Raw genomic sequence first — 15,585 nt, 5'->3', positions numbered from 1 at the left:
AATCCCAAACACCTGAGAAACCAAATCTGTGGCCCCTCAGATGACACACTCCAGAACCAATGCACCAGAACCGGACCTAAAAGTTACAAGTGGTGATCAAGATGGGAAACAGCCCAGTCAGACTGAGAAATGCATCTAAAGCTTTGTCATCACAATACAAACCATCATTTTTCTTCCTGAATAAAATCTTTCCATTAAAGTATAAGCACCTGTGAATGCAAATTTCAAAGCACTTTGTTTATTCCTCAGACTGAATGCAGGTCAATCTCATGTTTATTTCTATATTTACTTGAATACAAAACCAACAGAATGTTGAAAACACTCCTTTCCTACAGCAAAAAGTAAGAGAAAGTTGGGATTGATCCCTAACTCCACATTATATTTAATTCAGAACAATAGTCCAAAAAGTGGTTGCTTCATGCCTCAGCTGTGGAAAAACCTCTAACAGACCAGGGAACTTCTCTTTATACGGAGCCAAATTTGAACTGTTGTTGTCACCTCATTAGCCTGTTCTCCTTATCATTTTGGAGCATGACTAATATAATCTTTTTAATTCTTCTTCATCCACTACTTATATTTGATAATGAGATACACAACACATTATTTCTTATTCACAGTTAAACCCCATAAAAGCAAATCCAATCAAAGTCCCAGGCACATCCATTGAGATCGCATTGTTATCAGTGAGAGTATGCGCAGAGTACATCCATAAAATCTTTATGGCAAAGTTTTATTTATGTTCAAGTATAATCAAGATAATTACCAAATCAATCATCATAAAATACCTTTGGGTCCAACAACGTTTCAGAAAGGACAACAGAAATGATAAGTGCTTTCTTATGACAGGCTGTTTTGCCACTCTATTTTTCCATTTTTTTTTAGATGCCCAATTTCTAAAACAGCAACTTCAAAGTCGTGTGTTTCTTAAAAGTGTGAATTATTAATAGCAACATGGTTCAGCTTCTGTGCATTATTCATGTATTCCTACCACCTATTTGTGCTTCTGAAAATCCTTCTCCTCCTTTTTTATTGAACCCTATACACCAATCCACTTCACAACAGCGAGAGCAAGGTATTGGTGGTTGCTGAAAAGACAACAGCAGCTGCTTATAATATTGTAATTATATTGTAATATAAGCAAACTGCAGTGCAAAACATTTTATCTGTGTATTAGAAAAAGGTTTTGTAGTGATTGTAAAACGTGGATCCTAAAGCACGTTGATTCCTATTCCTCTTTCCCTGATTTGGTTCCTCCCCTGACAAGTCTTGCGGAGACCTCAAACGCTCTCCCCCTGCATCCCACAGTGTCTCCCATGCTCCGAGCAGGGATTCCTCAGCCTGTGATGTGCTGCAAAGAGCTGCTGCCAGGGATCCACGGCTTTCACATCTTCTTTAGTTAGCAATTGCTCCAATGATATACACACACTATCTACCAATTACAGTCAGGAGGCCAGAGAACTTAAGACAAACAAATCAAAATCAGAGTTCTGGACTAACTCTGGATGTAGCCATAACTGCATCACAATGAATCCATCCCTAAAAGAAGTAACTGAGAATAGCTATTCAGGTCTAAATCTATATTTTTAAGAAATACTTGAATTTTCTGGTAAACATAGACTTGACTAAAGAAAAATGTTTTAGATATTTAGGGTCAGCTTTTTAAAGTATTGGATTGCATTGAATTCTACCACCTTGTAAACAGCATTAGGTGCATAACTCCTAACAATTACTGTATCGTTAGATATCCAAGCACTATTAAAAACCCTGACAGAGTGCTCACCTGTGTCTTTGAAAATCTTAAAAAGATCTGATTGAGAGTGATTCAAAGCCCCTCAGGTGTGACAGTGTTTGAAATGACAACCTTCCCCTGCAAAGGATCAGCCTTCAGAGATGTACAAGTGCTTACTGAATGCTTAATGTACATAAAAGTAATTTTTTTAAATACATCAAAATATAAATATGTAGATCTCATCTCTATCTTCAAATGTATAAAGAAAAAAAAAAAAATGAAGTTTTCTGCACAAGAGGAATTTGGGCATCCAGGCCTCTCCACTGAGACTATTTAAAATCCAGCAATACATTTTACCACGTTTCAGTTTTAGGTACGATGCCAACAGAAATCAGAAGCACTCTATATGAGATTAAATGGTAATGCACAGGTCTTACATTTTTCTCTCAGCTGAAAGATCCAGCCTCTGTAGAGCATTCAGACAAAGATTTTGCATTCAGGTGGTACCTGTTTCTCTCTGAAGCGTTTGGCTCTATGCACACTTACATCCATTATTTTTCACACACTCACAGTATCACCTTATTTGCAATTCGAATACCATCTGTCTCTATAAGTTACTTTGTCCTCCTTCTCTTAGCAAATGCCTTTGAAATCAATACTCAGTGCTGAAGCTGGTGCGGCTGACATTGCTTTATGTGAAGAGGGTTCTGTTGAGATATCTGCAAATCCCCAGCGCACAGTCCTACTTCAGCATCACCAGCTAAGGAGCGGTGCTCACACACACAACATTGTTCAATATGTTCAGTCTGCTTTCCCTGCCTGCTATCCTTTTATCTATCCATCTGTCTATCTATCTATCTATCTATCCTTCCTTCCATCCATCTACCTACCATTTCTGCATCTCAGCATCATTACTGACCTTTCTACATTCATTTTTATTCACTCTTTTGTGCTGTAGAAATTCCTCCCTATAATCTCTTAACTCATTCATAAATCTTGGAAATCTTTAGGACTACCTGCTCCTCCCCTAGCATTTTCACTGTTTAACCCCTTTTGCTCTTTCATTGCTATTTTCTCACACTGTCAAGTTACTTTTAGAACACGCACATAGAAAAGGAAGCTAATAGACTAACACAAAATAGTCCAAAGACAAGAAAAGACTTCCACCCCCCAAAACAAATTTGATTAATAGTTCAGGAAAATTAATTCATTACAAATACTAACTCCACTAGTTTACGAAAGAAGAAAGATAACAGAATGCAGATATTACATACATCAGACCTTCTGGCTTAGATAGGCATATTATTGGGGAAGTTACTAAACAGTAAGAAGTAAGAGATTCTTTGAGCAATTCCACAGAAGCAGACAAGCGGTGAATAGAATATGACATTTCAAACATTTTCCCACTCCAAAGCTTGCCATCGCGACACAGTTATGTGGAGCATACGTGACTGGTTACAGCTCTTCAGTAACTGCGATGTACCTATGAATTTTTCAGCGCAGATTTGAGAGCACTCTGGTTTCCTTTGTGTATCCTCCTTAAGTTGTCGGTGCTACACAGAAATCCAGTAAGAATCACAGCCAAGAAACAAGAAAACCCATGCGTTGCCTTGTCCTGTGTTGTTACTAGAGAAACAAACCCCATATGAACAGTGCAATTCTGTTGTTTAAAAAGGATATCTGCGAATGCTCTTCATACAGGATGCTCTTCAACCTGCACCTCCTTTTCCTGAATTGCAGAGGGGAATCTAGTTTTCATTGGTTTTGTTTTCCTCAGAGACCCTACCTTTAAGTAGATCAAATATTTACATTGCAAATGTTACTGTTTTTCTGACATGTTTACATTGGAGATGACTGAAAAGGACAACAAATATATCAGCTTCTTCAAAATCCTATTTATAATAGTCAAATTAAACTGTGACCTCACCAGATAAATGAACAATTCCTCCCTTAAAGAACTGTACTGGCTTCAAGCCCTCACAAGCCAGATGATAACCCAAATTGAGGCAGACTCAGCACCTCATTCTGAGAAAACAGTGACGAATTTGCATTCATTGAGGCTCAGAGTTGTTAAACATATTGCTGTACGCTGCAGCTTAGTTTTGACTTACACTTGTCTCCAATAAATAATCTACTGTAACATACGCTTTAGGATATATAGAACTAATTCTAGAATGAGCTTGACAATGGGAATTTAAGATTTGTATCCTGAGTAACCTCGTGTATGATGCTTTCTTAAAACCTCATAGCGTGTGCAGCTCAGGATGGCAAAAACACTCCCTTCAGCTTAGACAGGCCCAGCAGAAAACAAGAGAACTTCATGTTGAATTTAACATAGTTAATTTCTGCTATCAAATATGTCTAAAATACAAATAGCTATATTTTTCCCCTCAATATCAGTGGAAAAAAACAAGGTGTAATTGCTTTTCCAGTTGCTACCTAGGTGGAAGTCAGGTTCCTTGGTACTGTTAGTTAAGATGATGGTTGAATTGATGGTTTAATTTCTCATGGTTGTTGGAGCTGTAAAATACCCTTATTAATCATAAAACAAGTTCACCACTGCTAATTTTGTTGCCAAATTTTTTAACAAAACCTGGTATATTGAAACTACAGAGAGTTGAATTTGCATTGGCAGAGTTGTCTCATTTATCATCCTAATTCAGCGGACAAAAATGACAAAAAGTGGAATAAACCAACCAAAATACGAAGTTAGAAACGGAACTTACAATTTTATGGTGATACTCAATGAAATATAAATAGCAAAATGAGAGTTCTAAAGAAAATCAGCATTGGCAGGGGTTGCTTATTTAGATGAGTCCTTACTGAAGAAGTTCTGAAAAGCTTTGGAGCAGGTACAAGGTTTTTTTCCACAGATAATACTATATCAAGCTATGCTTAAATCAGAATGTAGGAAGCTAATGCCCAGACATCTTACCACAGCATTGTTATCTGCAGCCAGATAGCAGAGTTACGCAACAAACCAAATATTTCTATCTCCTTAGCTTTCTCATTTGGAATATACATTCAAAATAAAAAGGAATAGAAATACTATTTAACTTCTATCTACAGCACTCATGCACCTGCATAAGGTTTAATATGTCTTATTTAATTATTATTTTCAGTGATGCTCCATATTTTACTGAAGTTGCCAACCACAACAGTATAATCTGGAATAAAAAGACATAGTAAAGGCAAATATAACCAGATAAATCTTCTTAAAAATTTGGCCTTGCTTTTCAGTGGCCTGAAAGAGCATTATAAATGACACTATTCGAATATAGTATCATTTTAAGGGCATTATTAATGTATTTATAGCTGCATTGCTCTAAGTTTTTAGAGTCAAGATGAGGATATTTTCTGTGCATGCTGGTGCTCTTTGGAATACAAATGAAAGAGCTGAGCCCTAAAAATTCCTTTATTCATGCTGACATGGAAACCTGACCTTTATGCTCTGGACAACACCAGCTAAGAGTTACAGTCACTCATAAATTTTTGTGTTACAGAACTGCACCTTCTATTAATTTCAGCAGTCTCCTTGGATTACTGAACTGACTAGGTCCATTGGTGCCACTGAAGTATCAAACACCCTTGGAGAATTATCGGTGAGAATCTTAATTACAAGACCAAGTTTTTGAATACTGAAAACTCTGGAGCAATATAAAAAATGTGAACTTTACGAACCTGCATTTACATTCACAAGCTAAATGTAAATTAAATTCACAAGTTGTTTTATAAAGAATGCAAGTCATTAAGATCTTAGAGTAAACCAGCAATAACTAAAAAGGTCTATTCTACAATAGCATGGATACGCTAAGCAGCTCAAAGCGGTTTAACGAGAATTGTTAATGAAGTAACAAGTGCCTCCATGAAGAGTAGCTTTTCATGACTGTAGCTTTTCAGAGATTCTCAACCCAACCCTCAAACCATCTAAACCGCGCTACAACTTGAGATGGCCAATCCATCAAATGAAACAAAATATTTGGCACTGATCAGAGGTTCAGCTCTAAGAATACAGCTTTTAAAGAGACACCTGATTTGTTCTTAAGTCAGGCAATTTCAAGATCAGTCCCTTGGGATGCTAAATCAGCTCTCTCCCCAAAGACCTAATGTGTACTGGAGTTGTTGAGCTCCTTCCTGTCCCATCACATACCTTGAATAGGAATCACAAGAGGCACCCCAAGTTAGCCACTGGATTTTCATCAGCGGTCCATGTTCCTCAGACTCATACACCACACTAAAAGCAATTCAATTTTAAGGCATGAATAGAATTTCTTTTTTCCAGCCTTGAGGTCTCTCATTAAAAAGCTTTGATAGGGATATTAAAAATAACAACAGTCAATAAAAGCACCCAGTAGAGCACGCAGGAAATTGCAGTCTGTGTACCATAACTGAAGTCCTAGATATTTAAAATTTTAAGCATTATAGTTACCTTGATCTGCACCTTAAATACAGGCTTTGCCTTTTGTCAGACCAGAAAAATTCAAACCCAGTCACCATCAGGTGTCTGTTAAAAGAAGAGCCTCTTGCAGATTAGATTGCCTTTCCTTCCGAAAGATATAACTTTTCAATAGAGCTTCCTAATAAAACAAGCAATTGCTGTGCACCAGTCCCATACCCATTACAGAAAACACAAAGTCTCCTCCAAGACTACCATATACTTTTATGTCCTGGCATTTGAAAGATTGTTATTCGATTGTGATTGAAATCTAATACCAAATCCTACGAGCCTTCTCTCTCTAGAATTACCAAGCTACAAATCACCTATGGAGATTATCTTTGTCCTCATCAACATTACATTATTGCTTCTCCTTCCTGAATAACTATTTATTTTTTAGCAGTTTGAAGCAAAACTCTATGTTAATGTCTGAGGCTGACATAATTCTTGAGAGGCTGTAGGTTATTTCAACTTTTGAAGGGGTAAAAAGTATAAAGATACATATTTAATAATAAAATTTTAAAGCTTGAGAAAATTACCGAAGAAAGTAATTTTGGAAAAAGTAGTTACTGCCACAGCAGAGGTTAAAAATAGCCACAAAATATTATAGAGATGGCTCAACAGATCTAACACACAACTGTGCAGAGACACATATTAGTCTGCCTTTAGGACATTGCTCTTTTTGATAGGCATACCTTCGGATACAGATAGAACAGAAATTGTGGGGGTGAAGAAGAATGAAATTCTTTTTCCAAACTCTCCATGTCTTTTTATAACACTACGCTGAGCTCAACTGCTCTACTGCAGCCTTTGAAAACCGAGGGTTTCGTTCTGCATACACAATCTGAACAAAGAGCAAGACAGAAACCACATTATATCAACAGCCTCCTACTGTGAACACCCCCTCACTCTGTCAAGAAGGAAAGAAAGGAAAAGAAAGCCCAAACTGTAACCAGAGACTAAACCCTGGGATACGAATGTGTTTAGATTTGGTTTTTTCCCTGTTGACGATTCCTAGACACCCAACAGACTGGAGAACTTGGTCCTATTTTTTCAAGCCTTGTAAAGACAGCTTTGGTACCACTACTTGTCTTCTCAGCTAGAACGAAGTGCTCAGAGTAGGTAGGAAAACAAAATGCTCTCTAACACATCCCATCTCTGACCTTAAAAGTTACCACCCTGCAGCAAGTGAGTTTGAATATTACATTACCTGACAATAAGTACGGGTTCTGCTTCTAAAACTGTCAGAATTAATTTGTTTGTTTTCAGGAACTATCATCTTTGTTGATTTCTATCTTTCCTGTGTTATTGAGAATCCACATAAAAATAATGCCCTTCCAATCCCCACAAAGAAATGAAGCTTGGTCTTAATGTAAGTCAAGCATGCAAGGCACAGCTGTGATGGGCAGTTGGCCATTTCATAAGGATTACCACTGATTCTCTAAAAAAGGGAATGTAGGGCACTGTTTTATGAGCAGCTAGGAAACAGTGCATGTTGTCAAATTCTCAGCCATAGCAAGTCAGAAACAACAGCAACTGAAATCTTAAAGGAGGAAAATGATATAAAACACCAAATTAAAACACAACAAACACTAAGCAAAATAACATAATGCTCTCTGCTGCTGCGAGATCAGCGTCCATGAACTTCAGAGTACCAGATTTCCAGCGTATTTTAAAAATCTTGTGACTAGATGATGAGTTCTTCACTGTGATTTATGTTTGTTGAGTTTTTCTGTAGCCTGTTGCCCAAGATTTCATGCTGTCCTTCCCTATCCCTAAAAGCTGTAGGTTGAGGAAAACAGATACCGAATTCATTCAGGTAGATTTAGCACATATCACAGTGCATATGAGATGTTTGGGAAAGCAAGATACACACACTAGTCAATGCTAAACAGGCTCCATAGCTCCATAGAGCATCCCCTCTTTTCAAAAGCCTTATGACTGGCAAGACGCCTTAATCAGGATTTCTTCAGAAATAAGGAGAGAACAACAACCTACTTCTCAATAAGTAGCTGATAAAAACCACTGGGTTATTATGAAGTTTTATGCTGGCTCCAAACACACAGTTTATTAAATCACATGGTGTAGCTTGGTTTCAAACAACTAGATTTCATCCCTGAACTTGAACATAATGATGTTAGTTTGTGGGGTGATTTTTTTTTAAAAAAAAATTACAGAACAGCTGAGTAGCTCCTCAAGGGTCTTGACAGGGACTCTGGAGCTTGCTAATCATTGCTGTTAATATAATAAATATTTTTTATTAAAAACTAAGAATTAACGCTGCAGCTGTAAATCACCTGATACTTTTATAAACCTTTGACAGCTGAAAAATAAGATTTTTAATACAAATTATTAACTTTGAACCTGACTAAACTAGACATTTTACAACTGGAAACAGCACTACTCATTACTGCACACAAGACAGGCATTAAATGCAAAACCTCCACAGCAAGGAGCTAAATTTATTATGGAATTACCAGAATGGAAGAAGTGCTCTGAATTATTTATTTTCCACTAACCATTCAACGAGAAGAACTTCAATGAGGTGAAATCCAATAAGTGAACCCATGATTTATGTATGAAACATACCATATTAAATCATAATTTATGGCATCCCGCACTCTAAGAAAAAAAAAGAGTTTGTTAACAACTAAAACAGCAGGAGGAGTGCAAAGGGATGCTCATAATTAAAGAAATGTTGGTTTCATCTTATCTGTCAAAGGAGAATTATAAAGGAAATTAAAAAAGGGAAAAATATCAGTTCCAGGATCAAGAAAAACTAAACAAGGTCCATTGAGGAAATTATCTTTTTTCTATTGTAAATACAATAAGGGTTTTATAGTGAACGTAATCACAACTGAAAATTTACCTTTGTTGATCAGGAAAAGCTTTTGTTTTGTAAGTAAAAACCCCAAACAAACAAGCAAGAAAGCTCGGACCAGACGATCCTTGTGGTCCTTCCCAACCTTGTATACAAGGACTGAACTTGCACTTGCTACACCAGAGCCCCCCCACACAATTACAGCTACTCTTCTTTCTCAAGATCTAATTTAGATAAAGAGCACGGACCAGAAACAACAGCAGCAAACTACAGAGGGTGAACGGCCTGTCCGGATCTGTAAAATCACCTGTGCAACGACCGAAAAACAACAAACCAGCAGCGTTTCTCAGGGAGTAAAAACTTTCTCGCCCAGGGGAGCGGCTGCGGAGGCTGGGCCGGGTGGGACCGGGTCGGAGCGGCCGGATCGGGCCCCCCCCCGGCGCCGCCAGCCGCTGCGGCTGGACCCGCCGGGCGCCCTCCCCGCCCGCTGCAGCCCCACGGCTCGAAAACCGCTAAAATATCCCAAAGCATCAGCAATTGGAGCACAACCCGGGGCTGCCCGTCCGCATGCGGACACACGCAGGCATGTGTGCAGGCATCAGCATCCGATGCACCTGGCGCAATCCCGGAGCGGCGACACAAGCGCCGGGCGTGTGTGTCGGGCAGAGGGGGGTTTCTACTGACCTTTCTGCTGCCTAAAGGACTGGATGGAGCCCGAGTGGTGAACCATCTTGGCGGACACAGTCTCTCAGCTGCCAGCCCGCCGGCTGCGGGGCGGTAGCGGTGGAAGGGGAGGCGGGAACCCAGCGGCGCAGCCCGGCCTGCCCCGGCCCGCAGCCCCCGGCGCCACCGTTGCTCTGGCAACGGGCGGAGCGGCCCGGTGTGGCCCGCCGCGCAGCGGAGACCGAGGGGATGGCGCCCGCAGCAGTCGGGAACGCTAGGTCCCGGGAGGGCGAGGGGCGGGCTCGGAGCCGGCATGTCCCCCCGACCCCCCGGGGAAGGGGAATTAGGGGAGCTCCGTGCATCCCCCCTGCTCCCCCGGGGAGCGGGGACCGGAGGGGTCAGCGCCCGCCCGCGTCCCCGCGCATCTCAGCATCCCAATTGCAGAATCCCAGAATGTCAGGGATTGGAAGGGACCTCGAAAGCTCATCCAGTCCAATCCCCCCGCCGGAGCAGGAACACCCAGCTGAGGTTACACAGGAAGGTGTCCAGGTGGATTTTGAATCCCTCCAGAGAAGGAGACTCCACAACCTCCCTGGGCAGCCTGATCCAGTGTCTGTTACTCCCACTGAGAAGAAGTTTCTTCTCACATATAAGTGGAACCTCAGTTTGTACCCATTGCCCCTTTTCCTGTCATTGGTTGTCACCAAGAAGAGCCTGGCTCCATCCTCATGACACGCACCCTTTACATATTGATAAACATTAATAAGGTCACTCCTCAGTCTCCTCCAAGCTCAAGAGCCCCAGCTCCCTCATAAGGGAGATGCTCCACTCCCTTCACCATCTTTGTTGCCCTGCGCTGGACTCTCTCCAGCAGTTCCCTGTCCTTCTGGAACTGAGAGGCCCAGAACTGGACACAATATTCCAGGTGTGGTCTCACCAGGGCAGAGTAGAGGGGCAGGAGAACCTCTCTGACCTACTAACCACCCCCTTTCTAATACAGCCCAGGATGCCATTGGCCTTCCTGGCCCCAAGGGCACAGTGTCTGCTCATGGTCATCCTGCTGTCCACCAGGACCCCCAGGTCCCTTTCCCCTACCCTGCTCTCTAATAGGTCATTCCCCAACTTATTGCCTCCCTGTAACCCTTGGTCTCTCTGTAAAGGACACCAGGTGTTACTGATGAGCTAAAGATAAATGTAACTTGTATCTCCTTTGCAAAGTAATTGATCCATTTATATCTTGCATTTCAGCCCCTCCAGCCTTGTCGTCACACCATAAAGCTGAGTGGCGTCACCAGCCTTTTTTTTTTCAAATGTGTTGTAAAACTTAATGGTCTTAATCTTACTGGAGATAGCTTTTTACAAAAAGACACTAAATTGCACATTCAAGGTCTGACGTGGCCCATTTCTATGCTATTTGTGTTATAATTTCTCTTTTCTTCATGATGTACGGCAAGAGGCTCATTCCAGATGATAAAAGATTCAAATTTATAAGGCTTTAATTTCTTTTCCTGTCTTCCTCCGCTCTTGTTATTCTCTCTGGGTTCTGAGTAAGTTTCACAATAGTATCATTCAATTCCTCTCATATGTTTTGTTTGCAATTTTCTGCAACAATAATATTTTTTCCTGATCCTCTTACATTCAGTCAGTTCAGTATTCCAGTCTGTACCTAGCAGTATCTACCTTCTCCATTTAGGGATTCACACATTATTTACCCAACAGAAATTAAATAAAAATCACCTATTGCAACCTCCATAGCTAGCAGCAAAATCTGTATTATTCCTTTAAAGTTTGTGGTTCCATTCGTGTGCTATAAGATGTACTAGAGATTTCCTCTGATAGTAAAGCAAAGCTGGAACTTTCCCATAGTTGACTGGGACTTGTAGTACACCATCTGCTTAAAAAAATTACATGATTGCCACCCCTTACTGCAGGCCAGTCTGTACTATAAAGTCGTACTACTTTGTCTGTTTCAGCTTAGTTGAAGAACCACAATGGATACATGTTTTATACATAAATATATATATAGTGCAAGGATGTTTTTCCACTATGAAAAAAAACTAAATAGCCATATATAAACCAATACATCCATACAAGGGCTCTTATAGGCAGACAGATAAAATTAAAATTGCATCCTAACTGGGAGGTATTCTCCAGCACTTTATTTCTAGAGTATACCAGACATCACTTATGTAAGGTGCAGCTGACACATCCAACTGTTAACATAAGGGGAAAAAAAATAAACCAACCTACTTACCTCCTCAGGATAGCCGAACAAATTTTGTTTTTGTTTGGAACATTTGCAGAAGGTTTGTTGTCAGTTAGGTTAGGAAAAGATGCAGAAGCTCTGGTGCTGTGAGGACATTATCCCACTCATTTGTCAGTCTCGACTGGCTTTCTGCACACTGAGCGGAATAGCTGAGGTATTCCTCTGCACTCCTGCAATCTCAGGAAAACTGCTGGGAACAGCTCTCTCCTGCTGAGCGACAGCACTATGGATGTTGCACAGCACAGTGAGGCGAGTGGAGACCAGCCAAGCTGGCTCTTGTTGATCAACAAATGCGAGCAAACCAGGAGCGGGCCAAAAGAAGAGGCAGAGTCAAGTCCTACTTGTTTACTGTCAAGCTTTAGCGCAGAAGTTAGAATGGATGAGTAGGAATTAAAACCAAATCTAGACTCAGCAGCTGAGAGTCACCAGTGGGGAAAATTAAGTAACATACAAACTATAAACTTAGTAATTATAAGTGTAATCTGCAAACAGCAACTGTAGTTCTTCCACTGCACTGCTCTAAACCTCTGTAAGGTCTAGGCAAGAGCTATTTTTCAGAGAGACCTTGGATGATGCCTTTGACTTACAGGTGAAGTAGAAGAGCAGCATACGTTCTTCTTTGCTTCTTACCAAAGGAAAACAGAAGAGCACCGTTAGCTGCTCTCATATGATAGTAATCTACAAAATGCAGAAGGGAAAAAAAGGTGCTTCTAAGTAAAATTACAGCCTAAAGAGGTTATCTCGCACACTCTTGGAAAAGAGGCTCTTGTCTGCCTCATACTCAGGGCCATCCATCTAATTTCTGGTCCACAGTCCTCCATGACAATTACAGAACTCTTGAATTCAAACAGATTTATTTGACTCTATTAGTTCACAAAACAACAGGCAAAGAAAGCCAAGCTAAGGTAGTGCTCAGAAACCCAGCAGAGTTATTAAATTTCAAGGACAGAAGTGAGTTACTTTTCTGCTTGTTTCTTAATAATAAAGCTTCTTTTTATAGTAGAAGGTAGCACGCATGCATGAGACTACAGATAGGACAGCTGGGGGTAAGGTCTGCAAAGAGAAGAAAAAATATCTCTACAAAAATGTTCTAAATTAAATCCTTCACACTGTCAACTGACTAAGCTTGATAATGCTAAAATATGATAATATGAGAATCTGGAAAGAATTCTTCAGTAAAGGAGAAGAGATTGATCTGGTTTAACAATACTTTAGAGTGCAGATAACAGCACAATGAGGAGTTGTTGGCTAAGAAATGTAGGAAATGTATGCATTCTTAAGGTTCATATACACAAGTTATATTGGCTTTGAACCTATATTAAAATAAAAATCTACCCTCATGCTCACTGTCTAATGAATACTCTATATTTTGATACCATTAGTTACATTAAGCTAAGTCTCACATTATCCCTCTGCAACTGTCTTTAAACCCATTCTAAAATATCAAAACTCTGGACTTAGTAATGAGATCAGGCTCAAACAGAACTAGATTTAAACCTTATATTCTACAAATCAAAGGAACCAAAATCATGGCTCAAAAGCTTATGGTTGATGTACATCTTACAGAGTTTTTGCTCAGGTTTGAGGTATTCAGTTTCGGCATTAACTCAGTTTGATAGATAGACATGCCTTTTTCATGAGAGTCTTTGTCAGGAGAGATTAGAAAGTAAGATTTCCTATTTTGGTCTCGCTTCATCATCATGTGTGTAGCTCTATGCACATCTGTATTATTTGACATCTGTAAAAATTTTGCCTGGTAAGAACAGGAGGATTGAGTCTCCAGATTTACTTTCTATCAGGAAGTTGTTTTGGTACTAGAACAGGTTATGGGAGAGAGAGGTTTTAAATTAAATTTTGTTCTTCCATGGTGCTTTTCAGAAAGTCACGTGAAATAGAACCTTAAATTAAAACCTAATTAGCCTTTAAGTGACATACATCAATTATTTCCTTAAGAAACATAGTCATCTCAAAAGTTAATTATAGCCAGCTGTTACTAAATTCCAAGAGAGACTCATGACATCCAGCAAGTGCAAAATTCTGCACCTGAAAAAGCCCCATATATCAATTCAGGCTGAGCAGCAGCTCTGATGGGAAGGACCTGAAGGTTATGGGAAACACCAGCCAACTGGGCACTTGTATCACAAATAAAGCAAACCTTAGGAGAAATGTGGCCAACAGATCAAAGGGTTATTAATCCCCTTGGCACGACTGTAGCTGCACCTGCAATTTTGTGTTTAGCTTTGGCGCTTCACATCCCTTCAGTTCAGGAAAGTTGCTGGAAAATTGGCGAAGGTCCATAAAAGGGCTACCCAAGCTGGTCAGTGGTCTATAACTGGGTTTATTTAATCTGAAAAATAAACTAAGGAGTTCCAGCAGCCTAGAACATAACAAAGATGACAGCAGCAAACTCTTTTTAGTGCTAAATGACCTGATTAGTGACAACAGCCACCCATGATGGCACGTGAGGTTGAGATTGAACACTAAGAGTAAGTTTTTACAGCCTTGGTAATGCTCCATCAGAACAGGTTACACACAAAGTTGTGACATATCTGTCCATGAAGGTTTTCAAAAGTTGCCTTGACCAAGCTATGCCTGACCCAGTTTGGTGATGTCAATGGAAAAGCTTTAGAACAGGAGATTGAGGATGTAATAAAAAGCAAAAGCAAGAGAGTTGCAACCAGACTAATTCAAACCAGGAGGCAGACACACAATTTGGAATTGTTATTAAAACACACTATAAAGTTATGCTGTGTTTTCATATTTGTAATGAAGGATTTTCTTCAATATATGCTTATGCAGCTCATCAAAGCACAAAACAGCCAGATATTATTAAATGGCCTGTAACATAAATTCAAAATTAAACATCCCTTCTCAAATATTCAAATTTCTAAAATTCTTGTAGAGTACATTTTCTAAACAATTTGCAAGAAGATTTTTGAGATCAGGGTGATTCTTTACTCTAAAATGCTGTCTGAGTCGCAGCATTAAGCGTTTACAGTAGCACCCAAAATTATTGATTTCCTATCAATTTTTATGTAATGAATTTAAATAGCATGAAAAATTAATGTTTACAGAATTGTTGAGTCCACCTCTTTTTCAGAGAGGGCAGTTCTGCAGTATTTAAAACTCTGCAATGCAAAATTCATCTTGTTCAATATTTGCAGTAAAATTGTTTGCAAATGTTCTGGTCTTACTGAAAACAACAGGATTTTTGCCATAGACACTAGCATGATGAGGAGGCCCTTCATTAGCTCTAATAAAGCTGTTACTCACTACGGAAAAGGTCTAGAAAGCAGATTATGCAGCATGATAAAGTATGTAGCAGATGAATTTAAAAATTGAACATTTCTATAAAGATTTTACTTTGTGTTGCTAAGGCACTAACCCTTGAAATCTCACTGATTTCCATATTTTAATATTTCATTTCTGTGGTAATTTAAGGGACATTTTCTCTCTGAATAGATAGAATTTCCTTATATCCATGGAACTGTTTTCTGACTGATATGAAGTGTTTGGACCTGGATTTTGCAGCTCACTGTAACCTGATGCTTATTTTTAAGCTTGCGTTTTATAGATTCACGTTTACATCCTAATAATCTCCCTGAACAGAGTTACTTTTCAGGTTTTGGCCTTAACTTATCCAGCTAACACAAGAAACAGAGAAACTTACA

At 39.6% G+C, this 15,585-nt stretch overlaps 1 protein-coding gene across 4 annotated transcripts in view; it reads right to left on the bottom strand.

The window, feature by feature from the left end:
* Positions 1-15,585, bottom strand: part of ANO3 (anoctamin 3) — a 183,491-nt gene that overhangs the window by 116,029 nt on the left and 51,877 nt on the right. Inside the window, exon 1 of one of the 4 annotated variants that reach the window (XM_071808823.1) lies at positions 9,670-9,774. The exons of the other annotated variants lie outside the window; for them this stretch is intronic. Coding sequence (XP_071664924.1) covers positions 9,670-9,715 — 46 coding nt within the window. The 5' untranslated portion in view covers positions 9,716-9,774. Of the gene's footprint in view, positions 1-9,669; positions 9,775-15,585 lie in introns of those variants that run through there. 4 annotated transcript variants of the gene reach the window in all.

This window comes from Patagioenas fasciata, chromosome 5 (assembly GCF_037038585.1).
Source record: "Patagioenas fasciata isolate bPatFas1 chromosome 5, bPatFas1.hap1, whole genome shotgun sequence".
Lineage (NCBI taxonomy): Eukaryota > Metazoa > Chordata > Aves > Columbiformes > Columbidae > Patagioenas > Patagioenas fasciata.
Note: the sequence above shows the minus strand (reverse complement) of the source record. Positions and strands in the feature narration are given on the sequence as shown.